Source organism: Triturus cristatus, chromosome 2_2, assembly GCF_964204655.1.
Source record: "Triturus cristatus chromosome 2_2, aTriCri1.1, whole genome shotgun sequence".
NCBI lineage: Eukaryota > Metazoa > Chordata > Amphibia > Caudata > Salamandridae > Triturus > Triturus cristatus.
In genome coordinates this window covers 1020283434-1020305670 of record NC_140582.1, presented here as the reverse complement: position 1 = coordinate 1020305670, position 22237 = coordinate 1020283434, and the positions used below count along the sequence as shown (strand labels likewise).

Genomic DNA, 22237 nt, shown 5'->3' with positions numbered 1-22237 from the left:
ATACACCTCGATTCCTTAAAGCTGTACTTCCTTGAGAATATCATGGAGAAGAGCTGACAATGTCCTGGGGCACTGTGTCGGATACAGCCAAGGGGGTCATATGGGGTGAATTGATATCACAATCAGCCATATTCATGAAGTTAACCAGGGAGAGCTCTAGTCCAGATATTCAACACAATGGGGATGGAACCAGGCAAAACCTATAGGCTGCTTCACTAGGCAAGGGTGAATGAAACTAGAGCAAATATTGTGACTAAAGCTGCCTGCAAAATGTTGTTTACTTACAAAAATATTCCAAACATGGTGGCAAAGTAGATAGGCCACTAACACACAAACTTACCATAATTAAAATTAGAAACCACATATCTGCCATTGAAACTAAAAGGGACAATACTTGTCACATGACAATAGACATTATAGGCCTTTTTTCGACTTATATTTCTCCCTCCACCCAAGGGGGTAACAACCCGCTAATTGTCTAGTGCCTAACCGATTTTACCTTTCCAACAGAAGATCCAGGCAACCTAATGAACTAGAGGAGGCTATTTCTCTACAGGAGGTGAAATGATCATCAAGAAATGGCAGAGTAATAAGGCTGCTGGTTATTTATATGTGGCATTTGTAATGTATTAACTGACACTGACGAAGGCCAGGGTGCCGATACGCGTGTGTCAGCTTTTTCCACGGAGAGTAAAATAAAGATTTGATTTGGAATACGAGCTCGGAGTGCGATTCACGTTATCTTGGGAGACGTGTGTTCTTGGAGATATTTTGTTGTGGACCGCCTACACAACCAGCGCACCCACACTGCTGAGAGCAAGGCAATGGGCGGAGTTGTTTGACCAGTATTGAGTAACTTGCTCCGCTGTTACCCGGAATCCGTAGCTTTGAACACGAAACTACGGGGATTGCATGGCGAACAGGACTCTACCCTGAGACGCGGTGGACGCAACGCCAGCGGACGCCGGGAAGAGGGCGCGCGCTGCACGGAAGAGTCAGCTGCCTGGGTGAGTCCTGTGTGAGCCTTTGTTGAATGAATCGGGCATTGACGGCAAGTGTGTTGAGCTCCGGCAATCTTTTGCCATATTGACAAGTACGATTGGAACATTGAATTTCTCCGTGAGTCACGATGTTTAGTGACGCTGAGAGGCTTGAAGCTGCTGATGCGGTTTTTCAAGGTGCCACAGCAAGATCTGATCAAACAGCGGGAATGAGCACAGACAGAGGTCCAGACAATTTAAAGGGTTGGTCCATTAAACTGGAACGCACCAGATCCCAATTTGCTGAAGGATTGGGCAGAACATACGGTGTTATCGTCTATAGGCATGGTCCAGATTCTGATAAAATATGCCAAAAGCGATAGAGCAAAACTCCTAGATGAGATTAAGGAGATCGAACAGCAGATCTCTTCATTTGACGATTCAGAAGAGAAGGACAGCCTCAGAAACAAAATGAAAACAAGACTCATATCATACGAAAATGACATCAAGAGACGCAAGCAAAGTAAGTTTGCAAGAGATCAGCAAGATTATGAGTCAGGCAGAGTACTTACCTTTGCCAAAAAGTACGATGCACCAAGGAGAACTCTCCAAACGGCGAGCCTAAGAAGTAGAACACTAGATCCGGTGGACACATCAGAGTCTGAGGTGGAGATTGACCAACCAGAGAGAGAGGATACTTCGAGGGATCTGGGTGCGGATGGAAGCAAGGAACCGGATTTTCCCAAGGAATACGAAATAATGAAGGAATCATGGCGGAGATATCCGCAAAGAGCAAAACCCCCGGACAGAAACATCGCAAAACCAGGAGAGGGGGCAAGAACCGCAAGAGGAGGTGGAACACCCAGAACAACGAGGGGCAGGCGAGGAGCCAACAGAAAATAGACGCGCAAACAGTCTGGAAGAATGCTAACCGACGAAGAAGTGGGAGTCCTCGAGAGGGGCCTGACATTTTGCCCAACTTCTGAATGGGACTATGTCCAAACTAGAATAGATCTTTATTGTTTCGTACGCAAACTAAAATTACAGAAAACTTTCAAACTACGTCCAATTTTACCATCACCGGCAACACCACATCAAATAACGGATGCATTAACAGGACAAGATCTTGAGACGCTGGAAACCCTGCAAGGGTTGCAAAAAGGTGCGACATCTACGCAGTCAGAGGAAGAGGGGAATCCTCTTCTAGGTATTAATCAAACCAGCGGCAAAAGTAAATTCAAGAAGAAATCGAAGTTTATTCCAAAAATGCCCTTTGATGCAATCGATTGCTTCCATGATTCTGTGACAAGAGATCTGAACAAACTAAGGTCGCATGACAATGCAAGGCAATTGAAGAGTTATAATTTCTACAATTTATCTAAAGCACATTGGGCAGCGGTCAAGACTCTCAAAGAAGATACAGACATCATCATCAAACAGTCTGATAAAGGCGGCAATGTGGTGGTGATGTCCAGAGAGTCTTACAAAGAGGAAGCATTAAGATTATTGGGTGACGTAACCAGCTACGAAACAATTAACAGAGAAAGGTATAATACCAGCGTGACACTATTCTATGATCTGCTTGAAAAATGGAGAAATTGTGGTATTTTGGAGGAGGACGAATTCCAGTTCATTAAAGTTGACAGTCCAGTATTACCAACCTTCTACCACTTACCAAAAATCCACAAGGATCCCCTAAAACCACCAGGGCGCCCTATAGTTTCAAGCAAAGAGAGTCTGTTGGAGAAGGCATCTATCTATGTAGATCATTTTCTTTTTCCCCTTGTAGCTGATTTAAGCTCTTTTATCCAGGACACAACTGATTTCATTAAGCGTATACAAGAGATACAGTGGGAGCCAGACTTTGTACTAATAACTATGGACATAACCAGTCTCTATACCTGTATTGCACACAATGATGGATTGAGAGCACTCCATTATTTTCTAAAAGCCAGACCGTTGAAGTTCCAGATGCATAATAACATGCTACTGGAATTTGCTGAATTTTGTTTATGTAACAATATTTTCCTATTTGGTGGTCAACTATACCTGCAAACTCAGGGCACTGCGATGGGCACGTGCTTCGCCCCCAGCTACGCGAACTTGTTCGTGGGCTGGTGGGAGAAGCACGTGGCCTGGGCAGACCATAACGAGATATGGGTCGAGAAAATTGCCCTATGGGCACGTTATATTGATGACCTGTTCATCGTTTGGAAAGGTACACTTGAAGAGGCAAGAGAGTATGTAGATATCTTGAATGACAACACCCTCAATCTACGATTCACAAGCTATATGAGTAAAACCGAGGTACCATTTCTAGACCTTTCAGTTTTTGTGGCAGATGGCAAAATTTGTACCAAGCTTTATCGCAAGCCCACTGCAGGGAATACAGTTCTGCATTACAAAAGTCAACATCCTCAGTCATTAATTCGGAGCATTCCCTACGGGGAGCTGTTGCAGCTGAAAAGGAACTGCACGCTCGCCGATGACTATACTCAGGCAGCTAGTGAGTCGTTGAGCAGATTTAGATCAAGAGGATACACCAATGATCTCCTCAATGATACTGCCCTAAAAGTGCAGGCGATTGAGAGACAGTCTTTATTGGGCTCAAAAGAGCCTAAGAAGGCTGCCACATCGGAAGATATTGTAAGTCCCCGACTTATTTTGGGCTTCTCTACACAAGCCAGAACCATCAGGGGACTTGTAGAAAAGAATTGGAAAATTCTGCAAACTGACACTGTCATCGGGAAAACCATCCCCGAGCAACCCGAGGTAACCTATCGGAAAAGTAAATCATTGAAAGATCTACTAGTGCGCAGTCATTTTTCTGATAAAATTCCGAAAAACACTGTGTCTGGCTTTTACCCATGCCTTGCATGTAAAGCTTGTAAAAACAGCAAAAAGGTTAAAGAGTACATGGTCCCCGGTAGGAAAGGAATGTGCACTATTAACAGGTTCATGAATTGTAACACGAACTTTGTGGTTTATTGTCTGACTTGCCCGTGTGGTCTCCAATACGTTGGAAGCACCATTCATCCAGCGAAGAAACGTGTGTTGGAGCACACACGGGCAATCACCAACCGGGATACCAATTACCCGGTGGCCAGGCATTTTGCCGAAAAGCATGAATCTCGCAGTGATAAACTGAGTTATTTCTGCCTTGACCACGTCCCCGTCACTGATAGGGGTGGAGACAGGGTCAAAGAATTGCGTCAACTGGAGGCACGCTTTATTGTTGAACTCCAGACACGCACTCCGGGGGGCCTAAATATGGAAGAAGAACTGTGGTCCTTTATTGGTTAATTCAAAGTTTCAATCCCAGGGGACACCATGTCTATAATTGGCTTTAAAATGTTAAAACATCAGTAGATTGGCTGAACGAGCAATGTGTGGGATACCTGTACATATTTTCTGTATTCTACATTTATTACGAGACATCAGCCCATTGGAGGGCTCTATTTTGAATTTACAAAATATTATTGACCCTAGACAGAGTTTTTGTTAATTTTTAATATGTGAGATGAGGGAGTTATATTTTCAATGAATTTGTTGTGCTTAATTTTGAAAATTGATGCAAGTGAATGAACTGATTTTCCTCTTTCCTCTCTCCTCTAAGGCAATTTGCAATTCGTGCATATCCGTTTTTGCATGCTTGATATGTCTTAAGGGTTTCAGAATGTTTCATTTACCCACACAATTGCCATGGTTTGATGAATTACCCTTCCAATTTTGTTGTAATTCTCTGATAATTGACTAGGCAAAAATGGCCGACACATAACGATTGATTCATTGTAATCTATTTGATTAGTCCTTTGTTGGTTTTGCTCACTTTCCTTTCTGTCCAATGATGACAGTGATTATTTATATGTGGCATTTGTAATGTATTAACTGACACTGACGAAGGCCAGGGTGCCGATACGCGTGTGTCAGCTTTTTCCACGGAGAGTAAAATAAAGATTTGATTTGGAATACGAGCTCGGAGTGCGATTCACGTTATCTTGGGAGACGTGTGTTCTTGGAGATATATATATAGATATATATATATGTATATATATATATACACACACAAAAGGTTGCCCCAATGAGCACGACCACCCAGAGAGTTCACCTCTTCACGAACAAGGGCTGCAGCGGGTCAGCGTCAAAACTTTAATCAGAAGTACAGAGGCTTAACGTGTTTCAAACGTAAGTCCTTGATCACAAGCCATTCTGTCAGGATCATCGTGAGCAACTGAAGAACCACACATGATTTAAATTATAAAGTTCCCGCCCTTGTGGGCAAGTCTCCATGTTTGCGTTGTAATGGTAACACGTTGTAACAATATTTGCGTTGTTACAACCGTGTTGTAATGGCATGCGATGTAATGGCATGCGTTGTGGAGTCATACAACTGTTATTTGGGCATCAAAATGAATCAAAACCTTTGCTCTAGAGCTTCCTACTGCAGTTCAACAGCGTAGATTTGATTTTCTGGTTAATCCCACTTGGAGAAGAGTTTTTCCTTCGAAAAAATTACCCGTTTCAAAGTAGGACTTAGAAACCTTTTCAATCTTTCATACTTCCACGCCCTAGTTGGGCCAATCTCCCGTATGTATCCAATTCGGACTCCATCGTGCTCGACTTCAAATTGCGCATAGGTTCTGGTCTACCGCAATCATTGACTACCATTAGTCCTTTACACTAATGGTGCTATTTCCCCAGAAATCTTTAAAAATTCTGATTGCTGGTTCGCCTTTTGAGAGTTTTGTCATTTTGGTGTTATTTTGTTCATTACATTTTACTATTTATTTATAAATTAGAGTGGGATATTTATTGTATTGTGTTTTCAGCTTTGTAACTGTTTTGGTACTTCTAAATGCTTTATACAGTTTCCCTAAGTTAAGCCTGTCTGATCTGTGCCAGACATACCAGGGGTTGACCTCGGGTTTAAACTATTGAAGCCTATGACTAGACCTAACAAGTTAGTGACTTTTCTCTCCAGGGCCCTACTCACCAATAAAATAATTAGCCCTTCCCAAATGGCTGTATACTCAGTCAAAATATATATATTCTAGGAGACACAACTGAGGAGGAAAGACTTGTCACAATTTATGTTTTTTTTGTACCCTTTTCAATTTCCCAACAAAGCCACCATCATGACAAAGGGATTAGGCATTGTAACGGTTAGGGGAATCCTATTGAATGTTGAGGTGCAGCTCCAAGATGTGTGGTAGTTGTGTATTGGGCCTTGGAGGAAAAAAGGAAGGCATTAGAGGGGACAGTATAGAAGGTGATGACTTCATTGTGGCCCTGAACCCCAAGATAGATTACTCCACAATTAGAGTGTATGCCCCACTATCACAAGGTATTGAACACCTAGCTCTCATTACTATATAGATTTTTCAACATACAAATGAGTTTGATTATGCTTTTATTTCAATGCACACAGAAGTATTTGAGAATAGTAATCTCTTGGTTCGAACTGTAATAGAATCGTAAATTGGTGTGAATGTTCTGTTGAACCACTGGGTTGTCTCTTTGCATCTGGACTAGCGATTATTAGTACACAAGTAAATCCACAAATTGGCATTTGAAGACCCAGCTGTATACACCTCGATTCCTTAAAGCTGTACTTCCTTGAGAATATCATGGAGAAGAGCTGACAATGTCCTGGGGCACTGTGTCGGATACAGCCAAGGGGGTCATATGGGGTGAATTGATATCACAATCAGCCATATTCATGAAGTTAACCAGGGAGAGCTCTAGTCCAGATATTCAACACAATGGGGATGGAACCAGGCAAAACCTATAGGCTGCTTCACTAGGCAAGGGTGAATGAAACTAGAGCAAATATTGTGACTAAAGCTGCCTGCAAAATGTTGTTTACTTACAAAAATATTCCAAACATGGTGGCAAAGTAGATAGGCCACTAACACACAAACTTACCATAATTAAAATTAGAAACCACATATCTGCCATTGAAACTAAAAGGGACAATACTTGTCACATGACAATAGACATTATAGGCCTTTTTTCGACTTATATTTCTCCCTCCACCCAAGGGGGTAACAACCCGCTAATTGTCTAGTGCCTAACCGATTTTACCTTTCCAACAGAAGATCCAGGCAACCTAATGAACTAGAGGAGGCTATTTCTCTACAGGAGGTGAAATGATCATCAAGAAATGGCAGAGTAATAAGGCTGCTGGTTCATATGGCTTCACCACATAATCTTGGAAAGCCTTTATTGGTTTATGAGCTGATCCCCTAGCCAAAGTTTTTGAATACTTTTCTTCACTCGGGTACAGTCACTGATGCAATTACAGAATCCACACTTATCCTTCTACTAAAGCTGGACAAGGTTCAAAATAGGACTGGATCTGCAGTCTATGGCTTGTATGGAGTCCTGAAGGGCTGCAACTGCTTCCACTGCTACCCAGGACTGAGAAGTGAACTTCAAGGGTCTTTTGGTTGATCTCCACTTTGGCTACAGGAAAACAGGTAATGTCTAACAATAGACTATTTATGAAAATAACACGAAAATGATTAAAATCTGATAAGGTGAAACAGAGATATTTCTTTGACAAAAAGCACACCAAAAATAGCTGTGGGATTTTTTTTTTGTGTGTTTTGACTCTTTAATTTGTTTTTGTAATGCTAAGTACTTAACACACTTTACCTTAATTTATGCTTTTCTTCTCTGTGTCATAGCACTAGCGGAAGTGCTCAGGCTTATTTATTTAACTTGTGTTTCAGACCTGATGGTTCAGCACGGGGTTCAGGTGTGAGTTACACGCTGTACTGGTAAAGAAACAACTGTCTCAGTCAACCCTTTGGCAGCTCCGATTCGGCACCTAGTGCTGAGGATCTGTGGTACTTGGCCAACCCATTTTATGACATAGTCCTTCCAGGTTATCCAGAAGTAACTCCCTTATGAACATTTTTTAGACATTTTGCAATGCCAAGTTGTTTTCAGAATTAGGCGACAACCAACAAGCCTTTTGTAACCAAGTCATATTTGAAGTTCATGAGCCGGCATGAGTTCTCCAAAATCACATAGCATAGGCACCCGGGTGCCTGGCAAAGTATCTTCCTCAAAGACCCTGACACAGGCCAATTTGGGCCAAGGTGTTTCTGTACTGGAGAGATGGACATTTATGAATGCCTTTGGAATTGTTTTCATAGAGCATTAGTCCTTTGTCAGTCCCCTGGTGCCTCCCTGTCTTCATTGATCCATTCCCAGGTCTGTTTCCACGTACTGAAGAGCTAGGAACCATTTCCATCTACCACTCTTATTTGTGCTGGAAAGTATCGGCATATACATAAAATTCATGTCTTGGAGTATTTTTTTGACTGAGTCTTAGCTGAGTCTTGACTTTCCAAACTGTTGAGTGTAGTCTAGGAATAGTCATATCTTTGCATTCCTGAAGTGTGTCTATCTCATCATCCTCACTGCTGTAGAATTGGTGCCATCTGTCTTTTGTTTAACAGTCTAAATATCACAGACCTAAGGGGTGCCTCTTCTGGTGAGGACTTTGTGTCCTTTCAACCAAGAAGGGGGATGATAGGCCACTTTGTTTCAGGAGTTTGATTAACCTGTCATTTATAAAGATCTCCATACACCTACATTTTGCCCTCTCCAGCAGTCCACCATCTGCATATTTTTTCCACAGTATCTGTATTCTGTACTCCACATCTTTGGCTTGAAATTCCAGAGGTTTAGGCAACTTTTAAAAAGACTGCAGAGTCTGCTTTAAGTTGGGATATCTCATTGATCACCAACTCTATGGTGGAAGCCTACTCACAGATAACAGCCTCAAGATTCACCAATATGCAGACGATTCACAACTATACTTGAAAGTCTCTTCTGCTTGCAAATCATCCACCTGGATGTCAAGTGCTAACCTGAAGCTCAACCCAACCAAGTGAGAATTCCTGTTGTTTACCAAGAACAATAAACAAGATACAGGTCAAACCTGACTCTGTGACATGATTTTTGACTGCTTTAACCCCAACTTTCACCCGATGCAAAGCTACTTGGATTTACCTTGGACACCAATCTCACCTTCAAGGAACACTTTGTCAAAAAGTCAAAGACGGCTTGATACCAGCTCTCTCTTCCAAAACAAAAGTCAAACATGTCTTCCAGAAAGCAGCTTCAGAACTGCTGTTCATGCCCTCATACTTTCAAATCTGAATGGTGGTAAAACAATACTCCATGGCTTCTACGAAGACACAGTGGTACCCCTTAGGGGCACCGAACATGCTGCAGCACATCACATCGCACATCACATCTAGGGCTTAAAGAAATATTCTCATTCAAACTCCCATCCTGATGGAACTCCATTGGCTCCCCTTGCTAGCACACGTCATCTTCAAAATCAGCTGCATTATTAACAGAGCTATCAGACCAGCACCCAGCTTATCTTGAATACAAGCTCACCATCTCTGGTGCATTCTGGCACACCCGTAGCCAGGACACCATCAGACTGCAGAGTAAGAAGTGTAAAGAAAGAAAATAGACTGCAGGCCATTCCCATCTAGGCACCCTGGATCTGGATCACCTCAACGCTATTTCATTTTAGGATATATTTGAAGAATCAACTCTATAAAGAGAACTATATCACAATTTATTAACAATCCTCAACCCAGCTCCATATCCTCTTACTTGTTAACTCATGCTTGTCTTTGACCATGTACAGTGCTCTATTGCCTTTTGGCTAAGTGCTATAGAAATACCCTGTACGTATCCAAACGTATGTAATACTTGACCTGATATCTTAACCAACTCCATTCTCAAAAGATTAAGATTGATGGTTACAGCGTGCTTCCAATGAGAGTCATTTGTAGGCTGATTTTGAGTGTCACAGATCTTTCTGTGTGGAATTAATCAATATATCAAACCAAACCAAAATAAAACAGAAAAAGGTGAAGTCTCTGAAAGTGTGTTGACGGCGTTATGACCCTTAGAAAAATAGTAGCTGCTATATCACGCTCTCTTAAAAACACATTGATTTTTGTGGATGGAAGGCTCAACCTCTCGACTGGGCTATCTTCAATGTGATAGTCCCTAAAAGAGAATTAAATGCTCCTAATGCGACCACCTTGTGGGAGGAAAACGAGGTGGCTTCTCTAGGGGGAGATGCTCTAATTTTTCTAAGGAACTAATGAAAGAGATCGCTTAGAATTATAATAGATATTAGTTTGTCCAGCTGGATTGATTTCTAAACACTCAGTGGCTTCAAATTGTTGATATTATTCAGCGCCTCAACAATACCAGCCAACCCCAGGCTTCTAAGGGCTGAAACGCCGTCGACACACTTACAGAGACAGACAAAGTTTCCAAAACTATGATACAATGATTTATTCTTTGTACTCTAGATAGTATTGAGTATAAACTGTTTTCTCTTCAAGGAATCAACCAATACGCCTCCAATGTTTATTTCACACTTCAACTTTTTCTGTTTTATTCTGGTTTTGGTTTGATTACACACCTGGGGTCTACTTATTCTATTTTCTTGCCTGAGTGTCCTGAAAGACACTCACAATATTGTTTGTTGAAATAATTCTTGTCTAATAAAACTCGGTTCAGCAGAACTGTAGTTGCTTATAGAAATACTGGTTGTGCTATTATTGTTTTTACAAAACGTTATTGAAGAAAACTGGTCTATATAGATTAATTCCACACAGAGAGATCTGTAACACTCAAAATCTGCCTACAAATTAATTCCATGTGAACGCCTGTTTCAAGGATTACTTGATACTCCTGTTCGCATGGACTTAAGGGTTGCTCTTGTTTTGTTCAAGTATAAAAAATAAAAATAAATCCAATTGGAGTCAGGTATCCTTAATTGCAGAAAAGGCATTTCAAAAGCTCAGGAAAGGGGATGGGCAAAGCGTGCATGTAGTTGTTCAATCCTCCATATGAAGGTGTGACCCACAATGACTTACCCAGGTGTATTCAGCCATTTTCTTCATCTGTGCTTGTCTGCCTTGTTTTGTATGTGCTGAGCTGTACAGAGCAACCACCTTCAATGGAGGTTTTCACCAGGCAATAAGTGGTGCATGAGGGATCAATAACACCAAATGTTATTGAGACAACGTGAAGCCCCATGCCCGTCAGAGTGGCAGGCTCTTCCAGACTCCATCATGGGAATCCACTTAGTCCCCAGCAGGTATGGTCAAGCAGCATGTTAGTACCGCACCTTCCGCACAGAAGTTTGTAAAGCCCCTGGGAGAAGAGAGAAAGAGAGATGGAGGTCCACACCAACAGCTACCACAATAGACCCAGATCCCTCGCTTTCCTAGGAGGCAGCACCTATGTATGCTCAGAATGTTCCTCTCTGGTCCAACTATCCCAACAAATCGTGCTCTGATTTGCTAGAGTTTAAAATTTAACTGTTAAGTTTGTAAGTTCTATTGCCTGTTTATATTTTGTGAGCCTTCGAATGTAAAAAAAATGCGTTGCTCCTAGATGATTTATACATTGGCAACTGCCATTTATTGGTGTATTGTGCTTTTATTTTAGGTCATGAGTCTATTGAGTCCCCTGTTGGTTCAGTTAACTTTTTAGAAGACTATAATTCTATTCTTGGCCTGAAGTTCACAGCGACCACTGTTGAAGATTGCATGGATTCTGCAGGTAGAAGTCTCCACATAACCTAATGTACTCTATATAGAGATTGAATCTTTACCTGCATTTTCTCCTCACACTGTCTGCTCATAAAAATCAGCTCAAATGTTTGATCAAATTGATAATGCCAGAACTACAACTTTATGTATTAGTGTTTCTGGTCTGTGTCTTTTTGTTTGGATACCTGTTCAAAATTAACCCCTCTTTATCCTATAACTCGCCTTCATAATTGTTCATGTCAAAAAGATAGTAATGCGTAGAATATTCAATAGATACACAAAAGTATATCTGAATCCCTTAAACTTGTATAGTGAATGTATAATACTGAGCCATTTCAATTTCCATAAATTCACCTCATAAGTTAAAGAAGGTGGTGTTTTTCCTGAATTTCACTCGCATTGCAAAATAACAGCACAAATACTCGCATTGCACATTAACAGCTCAAAACCTGCAAAATAACTTTTATAAACCATATTTTTAAATGACATTTAATTTTCCATAATCATGTCAATGTAAAAGGGAAAGTGCTCAGTGTCGTCTGTAAGAGATTTCTACTGCAGCATTCTGTACTCTCATTGAAAGTCAGCAGATGTACGTTTATCATGCTAAGTCCCCCTTCCAATAGTGCAGCTGTTTTCTGTTTATGCTGTCAGTCACACAGACTATTTTAAAACAAATATTTGAACATAAATATGTTTTAATCTCCGATATGGTTCTCATATATCTATATTTTGTATTTCTTGAATTTATATCTCCCAACAGTACTGCATCGTACCAGCTTGTAGGCACTCACATGGTATCCATAATGTAACCCAGGCCTCCAGCATATAAAACAATTACATCAAAACTTTCAAAAGCCCAATTACTGTACATGTAAATTGGAATATAACCGTCCTTGTTCACAATATCAATTTAGGCCAAATAAGTAAGCAAATCACTCATCTTCCAACAAATTCCTTTTCTGTTAGGGTTAGGTCTTGAATCACTAAAAGATATAAAAGTGCCGCAAGGAAGAAGGGAGCAAGTTTTCACCTTTTTTTAAATAAAATTTAGCAAACCAACACTTTTCTGCTTAACCCTCACTCGGGGACAAAAAAGCAGACTGATGTTTCCCATAATACTGACTGACAGGAGCAGCGGTCAAGATAGGTGTCGTAGATGCCTATTCTGAGCATTGAATGGATCAATAAGGCGGTGAAGTGACCCAGGGGTGTAGCTAATCAATACAAATTGTGAATGATAAAATCCTTATAGCTATTGTGACGCCCATTTCCAGCATCATAGAAGCATGAACCCGTCTCCTTGGTCTGCTGGGTCTTGTTGTATGAGGTATTGCCTGAGCGGGGCCCATATGTCTTTGGGTCTGGCCTATGGGGTTTTCATGGCAGCAAAGTCTCTGGCCATTTCTCCCCCATAAGTAGCACCGTTGAGCCTATTCAACAGTCCAAAGGGACAGGCCTTTCATCCATGTTTTCATGAGTCGGCTCCTTGTGTACATCAACAGAATGGCCCATAGGCTACTCCCTGTCTTGGGAAGGTCCTTAACATAATTCAACAGCATTACTTTGTGGGGTGTAGTCAATTGCATATCTGTCAATATCAATAATAACGTGTGCTGTCTCAGCAAAATAGTGTACCACCTGCAGGCATTCCCATGCCCGGCCTGACATTGTGTGCACGAGGAGGGCCTATTCTGTGAAGCAGAGCAGGGGTGCAGTACATTCTGTTTGGAAATCTAAAATGAAGGAGCTGGTGACAGGAGTTGATAGAAACCTCTTTTGTGCAGCAGTATTTCCAGACCTCCCCCTTGTTAGTTTCCCACCTCCCCAGTGCCCAACAAGGAACTATATGTTGGCCAGGGACAGTCTGTACAGCCTAGACACACACCTTCCGCCTCCAGGGTCTGTGATCGTCTGTGTGAGCGGGGTAAACTCTAATCAGGAAACAATCACCTTCTCAGTCTGATGGCATGCCTGATTCTGAGATAGTCTATGCGTTCAAGAGCTGTCTGTGTGTCCGCCCCTCCCCAAACTGCTTAGGAGAGTATATTGCTGCACCACATTGTTTGACTCAGCCATGGTCCATATTGGCCATTTGATGCAGCAAACCATGTAGACTAAATGCATCGGTCTGGGTGTTTGTAGCATAGCCCTAGCGTGTAGGTTTCCTGTCATTATTTGGTAATTTTCTGCAGGCAAATGGGATGCCCCACACCGGGTGTTGAGCCAATACACCATATTGGAATGGGCTGTGTGATAATCAGTGGCGGTTTCTTAATGAGGACGGGGAAACGTCGCCCCCTTATCTGCTTCAAACCGCGCTAAACGTGAAAAATAAAATAGCAATGCTATTATGATTTAATTGCCATTTCATTTTACACTATGGAGCACCACAGCCACTTGCCTCCCCCTAGCCAGCAGGAATGGGGGCATATCCTCTGTTGCGCTGGCTACTGTCTTTTCAATATCTTTAGTTAAAGCAAAATTCAAACAAGCCAATTATGTATAAATGAATTCTGAGGGAGACGTGGCCATGCCGGTGACAGTAATGACGCACGGTCATGAAGCGTCGAAGCCGATAGTCTCTATCCTGATGGTTACGGCATACCATCCTGCTTCTACTCCTCATAAAGGAATGAACATTACCCTCCAACTCACGAAGGGGCCGGAGCCCGCTGATTGCTCGCCCAATGAACTATCCTACTGCAGCACTGCTGGGTCGGGAGAGTGTGGCCTAGCCTGCCTCAGAGGCCCCGCCGCGACAGGGGCCGCGAGTGAGCCTGAGGCCAGGACTGTGAAGCCTCGCTGGCCCCCTTCCCCATTCCCCCCTCATCTCTACCTCCTCCGGCCTCCCGCTCCAGTTTTTTGCTGCCACATCTTTGCTTTTTACACAGCGACCAGCCGATCGTACCTCCTCCACCTTGGCCAATCGTGGCGCTGGGTGAGGGGTTTGGCTGGGGCCGTATGGAGGATGCCAGGCTGCCATCTTACCACCTACCTTGCCCGCTATTCCCTATGGCCCGACGCTGACTATGAGGTCGTCTCCCTGGGACGACACCTTCACACTGCGGAGAGCCTGGCCACTGCATTTTGCAGGAGCCCGAGGCTATTGTTGCAGCGCCTCCTTAGCACCTGAGCGCCGAGTGTCTGCGCTCAACCAGCACATCTCCGGATTAGGCCTCCACCTTCGGCCCTGTGAGGTAGCCCACCCACCTCAAGTACTACTACTGTTGCTGCCTGCCTGGGCTACGATGTGTGAGTAATGCCTCCCAGGCCCCCTCTGATGATTGGTGAGCCTCCTTTGAACTAAACTCCATTTTGCCCTTCATCATTGAGGCCCTCTTTCAGATTTTTTTTGCCTTGCTGTGACTTCCTACCCTGGGAACTGAATCACTCTATTAGTGTCGTACTGGCCATACTTCGGTTACCTCGCGTCCTGAACTGGCTTTGCTGCGACTGACCCTACTCTTCTACTACTGGTGGGGCCCCCCGCTTCTCGAAATGGACAGAGCATTGTTCTGTTTGGCCCTCCCAATAACTTAGTCTGGTGTTTTTCTCTTTACTACTTCTATTCCCACCCGCTACTCCTCTTACCTCCCCGAGGGCCAATTTCATCATTGGCCGGGGGACCCCAGGCAATGTAAATTCACTTTTGACTTTGCTAAATCGACCAGGAGGTCCAATTCCCTCTCCGTTGTTGAGGATGGTCATGTTGTGGATGGTTCCCTGACCCCGTAGGGCACAGCGACGATTGTTGTGGAGCTCCGGGCTAGTTTGCTTGCTATTGATTTCAGCTTTGACACCCTTGTCACTCGACTGGCCCGCATGGGAAAACACCTTGAGTGTCATGGCACCCGTCTCGATGCAGCTGAGGATCACATCTCCAGCCTGGAGCACAGCACAGCTTCCCTGACCTTGCGCTTGGAGAAGACGGAAAGTCTACTGAAAGCAGTAGCCATAAGAAACGGGGACCTCGCGGCGCAGTCACGCTGGAATAGCATTCATATAGTAGGCCTTGGGGAATCCACAAACATGGGGCGCCCTGAACATTTTGGAGAAACTCTGCTTACCTCTCTATTTGGTTCCCATCATTTTACTTCTACATTTGTTGTCAAGAGCGCTCATAGGTCTCTCGGCCCCCGTCCACCTCTGGGCTCTCCCCCCGCCCCATTGTGGCTCGTATCTTGAATTATAGGGACTGTGACACTATACTTTGCCTGGCCAGGGAACGGGCCCCACTGCAATATCAAGACACCACAATCTCCATTTATCCTGACTTTACTCTCGCCGTCCAGGAGGCGAAGCAAAAGTTCAACATTGCCAAAGCTCTGCTCTGTAAGCATGGACTCAAGTATTGAATGCTGTACGCTGCTAGGCTCCAGGTGGTTGTGGATTGCAAGGCCCGATTCTTCGACGCCCCGGGTGACATGCTGTCCTGTTGTAAGCAGCTGAGCCCTGGCAAACCCTCTTCGTCCCGCACCACACTGCACCACCCCAGAGCGCACCTCATCCGACCACACTATATTGGCCAGTGCACACTTTTTCCACCCTGGTTGAATTGCTCAATAGCATTTTTGCATTCCATGCTGAATCTCAAATGTTCCCATGGTGATATACTGCTGTAGTTAACTAGCTTTATCTTTCCCTTGTAATTCTTATGTAACCCTCATGTCTTTTTGATTCAACATCAGTATCCACTCTTCATTATGGGCATCAATTACCGCTACGTTGTTTGCCCCCACGTAGTATTCCATATTTTGAATGTTGAGGTTTCTGTTTGTTGTTTGGTGTTTGCTGGGATTCACTGGGTCTCTTATACCCAGTGTGGGAGGTGGGTGAGTTTTATTAGTTTCAATAGTATTGTTTCCTATTGTCTTCTTGCCTTCACATTAGGTTGAATGAGACCACGCAAGACCTCATATACACAACTTGATATGCATGTCGATTCCTCTTTTATAGTTGATGGGGGGTAATAGACAACATGTAGTCCTTACAATCCTCTTTTGGAATATCCGCATCCTCAACATCCCTCGTAAGGCTAAACTGTCATTATCGTATCTCAATCTTGACACTTTATGAAGGTTGCGGTGTTACAGGAAACACATCTCCCTCCCCAATCCTCCACTATTGTCGCAGCATCTTGGGGGTCCCATGTATATTTTGTCAGCTATAGCTCATACTGTCGTGGAGTTTGTATACTCCTTCATAAAAGCCTTCCCCTTTAGCCACCACATTAGTATTTCTAATACTCAAGGCCGCTATCTCCTTGTAGCAGGAACGCTGATCGGGAGCAGGATCCTTCTATTGAATGTTTAGGCCTCTAATGTGGACAAACACTCTTTCTTCCAAGAGCTGGAAGAAATTGTTCAAGTAACTGACTCCTTAGATGGCTCTAAGGCCCTGGGCCTCGATGGCCTCCCTGGAGCCTTCTACAAAGCATTCAAGGGCATTCTCATCCCCCACTAATTAGATGTTTATGCTGAAAGTCTAGACAGGATCTTTCCTCCTACTATGTGGAAAGCAGTGATTACTTTGCTGCTTAAGCCTGGCAAAGACCATAATTACTGCTTCTCCTATAGGCCCTTTCCATGATTAATTGTGACAATATGACCTGGACCTGCCCTATTACCACCACTTTCTGGTCTGCTCTGTTTGACATCCTCTCCAACATGTCTTCCCTGGCCCTTTCCCATCTCCTCAGATGGAACTTCTGAGTAATGTGTCATCCGTTCCAAAGAATCTCCGTGGATTCACAGCCATCGCTTTGCTGCTAGCAAAGAGAGAGATTGGACTTCGTTGGGCCAGCGTGATACGCCCCACTACTAAGGTCTGGATCCAGAGTATGACATACAGTGACCTAACAAGTGAAGTCTATGTCACATTGCAACCCCCCGTCCGCTAGACCTAAAGTTATTTGGCAGGCTCTCCGGACTTATTTGCTATCTTTGGAACCTGACCCACCAAGCTCAACACCTCACTCACCCGCTACCACTCCCTCTTTACAGTCAAGACTCCATTGTATAAGGCCTATTCCCTCCGCCCCCACTACTCCTATTGCTGACTGTAATTACCTGTGATCAATGCTTTCTCAAGTCTTATTACACTCTCCAATAGGAACATGTCATGATCCCATTTTTATGATCTAATGCTATGTTTCGCTCTGGCTGCCTTATATTTGTGAAAAATAATAAATAAAGTTTAAAAAGAAGAAAAAAAATAATTTTAAACATTTAATTTGTGAGAAAATATTTTGTGAAAGATTATATGTGAGACACACTGCGAGCTGATCACTGTATTTTTCACACTCCCATGCTCTTTTGATGAAACCTCTACTTTTCCCTATGGAATAGAATAAAATACATACCACTCTGTGGTTTCAGTCTGTGATCTGTAGTATAATATAAAGCTCATAATTCAAAATTCATAATTTCAATAATATAATCCATAGAAGTAATAATAATCAGTCCACATCACGTGTGGTTTGATGAGCCACAGGCAAGCAACCATCTTTTTTGCACCAGAGTTTCAAATGCCCACATTTTCAAGGTTGTAGAAGAGCTTTATGACCCTCTTCTGATCAGGCAGCAACATTTTCCAAATGGACAACAGTACAATGCTGTAGTCCTCCTACAACCACTACCTGGACTAGTGAAGCTGGAGTATTCATTGACTTTGGTCATGTAGTGGTCACATTTGTGAAGCATGTTTAAATGCAAGAGTGAGGTCTTCACCTATGTTTAAAAAAAAGAGACTGATGTAAAAATTCTATCCTATTGGATGGAGTAAAAACGTTGGATAGGTGGGGTATCAGAGCAGGATTTCTGTCCAATCACCATTCAGATATAGCCAAATGACTTGCATCCATCTCTGTTCTAGCTCAAGTCACCTAACCATCAGCAGAAAGTTATCAGAAAGCAAGGACTATAGCAAGATTGGGGTTTGGTCAGGATAAAACTGGCACTGTAGACCACAATGTTTAACCAGCCAAACCAATGGAAGCATTGAGACGTTAGTGAATATCAGGAGTGAGTAGACTAATGGTGAGACCCTCAGACCAGGAGAGTGATAAATGAAATACAGTCACCCGATTTTGCCTACTCACCTTGCCCACGAGGAGTGATTGAACTACACCCAATGCATGATCCAAAATATTCTTTAAATGAGCTCCTGTCACTGTGTAATACCTATGGTTTCAGTGATTTTCAAAGTATATAGATTGGGATTGAATCAAAGTTAATGGGTTTGGAAGGGTGCAATTCTATTATAAATATCTAACTGAAAAAAGCATTAGCATTGTGAGTAATGATCTTAGTTTTAGTTTTTAGACGAACTGAAGGTTGAATTTGCTTTTGCAGCCCTTAAGCTCTATTATGCTCCTCTTTTGAGGAAAAAATTCTGACATTAGAGAGTTGTCAGGGACATTCTTGTGCTTTACACACTGAATCTGATCTGATCGCTTTTCCTCAGATACCACCCAAATACTATTTTTGAACAAAAAAGCTAGAGAGAGGATCACAAAATGATTCTTAGGGGTTAAGTGCTTTTCTTTCCCTGTCAAGTAGTTTTTTTCCCCTACACAGCAGAGTTAACTTTCCTCCATTGTCCTAGCCTGTGTACTGCACTTTTTGAAATGATGAAACTTTCGGGGGAAATAATGGAATATTCGGTTTTTAGGTCTCAGCGACAGCATTTGGGCTTTCTCTCCTGCGTCCCTGCTCCTAATTCTATGGCTCTCATCCCTACTCATCTGTTTGTCTCTCCCAGGAGCATTTCAGTCTCGCATTGTTTTGATTGTATAACGTGTATGCTTCCACTTCTTACATCAGATCTTACTATGCAGGCATTAAAGGAGCTATATTCTGTCACTTTCTCTCCCAGCTTCCCACCTTGTAAGCCCACTCACCACTCCTGACTTTCTAGCATGCAACACTTCACACCCTCGTGCACCACCGCTTACACCTCTGTTGACGCACAAGATGACCAGATGCATGATGCTCTCCTGCCACAGGGCTATGACAGGGATCAATGGCAAGTGTTCCCCTGTGACCTAAGCCATGCCTGGCAGGATATGTGATTGAATGGGACTTATGCACAGAAAACATTTTGCAGCCCTTTGTTTCCTGTACCTCAGCCAAGGAGCCGCAGCGCACTCTCCGTTAACAGCCTTTGCTGGGTAGGACACAAGAGGATTCTCACAGGGTTGCATCTGTCACATGGCACAGATGTCTGAGCCCTGCTTAGCTTGTGTAAGCCATCACACAATGCTGAGGCACTCTGCTCAAAGGTTATTCTCTCTGCTAAGTGTGACAGATATCTCTTCTGAAAAACAAGTGCTTTACATCTAAAGACATCACGGGTAAGTCATCACTAAATTAGGATTTTGCTTCAACATTATTTTCCAAACTTTTTGTCCCATTTTTTATCTAGTTCTTTGCACAGAAAGTTAGCCTTTTTTCTGAGAGTTGACTGTTGTTGAAGACCAGTGAACTGGGATCTAAACTGAATTAGCCAGGTTCGCACTCTGTTGTGTCAGTGGCAAGCCATGACTAATATTCAGGCCCTCTGGTTCTTTAGCAGTCCAAACAGCAAAGCCTCCTCCCTTTCACTGCATTGAGCCTTCTGAGAAACTATTCAGAAGTTTGGAGGTCAAGAAAAGTCGTTGCATGAATTACATGCATGGTGTAAAGAGGAGTGTTGGGTTGAAATCTTAGATACCCCTTATGACTAAATACAATTTGCAGGAGACGGTGAGATCACCGTCAGAGGCCTACGACAGACACCGACAATTGTTTACATCTCGCTAGCTGTCTCCTGAATGGTCAAACGACTCTGTTTTCAGTAAACTCTTGTTTCTCTTTGGCTTTACCAGATTATGATGAGGAAAAGGAGTTTTTTCCTGGTGATTCTGCTAAATCAATAGGAGACTACATCTAGAAAGATTTGAGGGCATGGCCACTCCGGCAACCAAGATGACTGCCTAGCTCCGTGACCCGCTTTTCTCCTGTTCAGCGGATGTCATAATTACCTGTAGAGCGGGTAATTTTCTGCTAGTTTCTACCGGTGCGGTCTGTTGTGGCCTAGGCCCCTTCAGGCACCACAGCTGGCCTCGGAGGCCTGGCAGTGACAGGGGCCACTGGGCAGCGTGAAGCCATGGCGGTGGGTCCTTAACTGAGACGGTGGACAAAAAACACACTTCTGACCCCATGACATGCCAGGCGGGCCGGGGCCGCACCCCCGTTGAGCTCTCGGGGCAGGCGATGAACTGCACTATCGGGTGTTGAGTGAGCTTAGGACTTGGGACTTCTCTGGATGATAGAGTCAGCAGGCTTACTGAAAGACCGAAAGCAGTTGAGCAGCTAATGGGGGCAGACGGGCCTTTTAGTGCATCCACCAGCTGTTTTTTACCCATCTCGCTTGTGCTGCAGCTCCACCTCCAGCGTCCATGGTCCTATTGGGAGGCTGAGAAACTGTGGGGTGTGCAGAGGTGTCAGCCAGGATAACTTGTGCTGTTGTGGACTCTTAACAACCACACCCAGCTGATACCCACCATGAGGAAGATTAACCACCGGCATGGTAAGTTACAATTTGATTCCATGAAGACAGCTTGACAGGCGCCTGCACCGTTGGACACTGAGGAGGGTGCATTGCATTCCCCACCAAGTGAAACACAACCCGGGGTGGATGCCATAATGTTGTGCCCCAATCTATAGATGCTAAAATAGAATCTATGTCCACTAGATTGAACAGAATTACAGAGTGACTAGATCGGCATAGCGCCATGCTGGAGGGTGCAGACCAGCATATCTCATACCTCAAGGACAACGTCACTACCAGTACTGACAAAGTAGTCAAAATGGAGAAATAGCTTGTCGTGATGGTGACCAAAAATTAAGACTTAGGGGAGAGAACGCGCTGCAACATCTGTGATGTAGCTGGTACCACGAACCTGGGGCGACTGTATACCTCAGTCAAAACTCTACTCTCTTTGGGAGGTCTAGCTTCTCAGAGGTGTTTCTAGTCAAAAGGGCATATAGGTTCCTGGGGCCCTGTCCTCCTCTCAGAGCTCCACAGAGGCTCCTAACTCCCCATTTTCTGAATTTCCGAAACCGCAATACCGCCCTATGCCTGGCCAGAGAACTGGAACTCCTCCATTTACAGGGATCGATGCTGTCCATTTTCCCCGACTTTACCCAAGCCGCCCAGGATGCCCATAAAAAATTTGCAGGCATCAAGAAATTACTTCACGAAAAGGGGTCTAATATGGAATGTTATATCCTGCACACCTGAAGATTGACATTGAGGGGAAATCCCATGTGTTCATTAATCCAGCGGACATACATTCGTTCTGTAAGTTGCATCTCAAACCTGGGACGTCCCCGCACCGGTCTAGCAGCTTACCACCTTCAAATGATGTAGAATGAACCGGAGATTCAATGGCACGTAGTATTACAACTGGTGAATGAGGCAACTCACAAAGCAGGCCACACATTAGATGGTATTTTTTCCAATAACTCGAACCTAACCGTCACAAACACTCTACATCTGACATGGTCAGACCATCTTGCGGTAATTAGTGAATTCAATTTGCCTGCCCAGGTGGCCCCTAAATTACTGAGAAAAAAAAGCTCAGTAACTAGAGCCTGGAAT

General features: G+C 43.6%; 1 protein-coding gene across 2 annotated transcripts in view; it reads left to right on the top strand.

Moving 5' to 3' along the window:
• The window catches only part of ACOX3 (acyl-CoA oxidase 3, pristanoyl), a 409344-nt gene that overhangs the window by 288232 nt on the left and 98875 nt on the right, over nt 1-22237 (top strand). For both annotated transcript variants that reach the window (XM_085642483.1, XM_085642482.1), the window contains one exon: nt 11487-11600. In XM_085642483.1, the coding sequence (XP_085498609.1) occupies nt 11487-11600 (114 nt within the window). The remainder of the gene's footprint in view (nt 1-11486; nt 11601-22237) is intronic.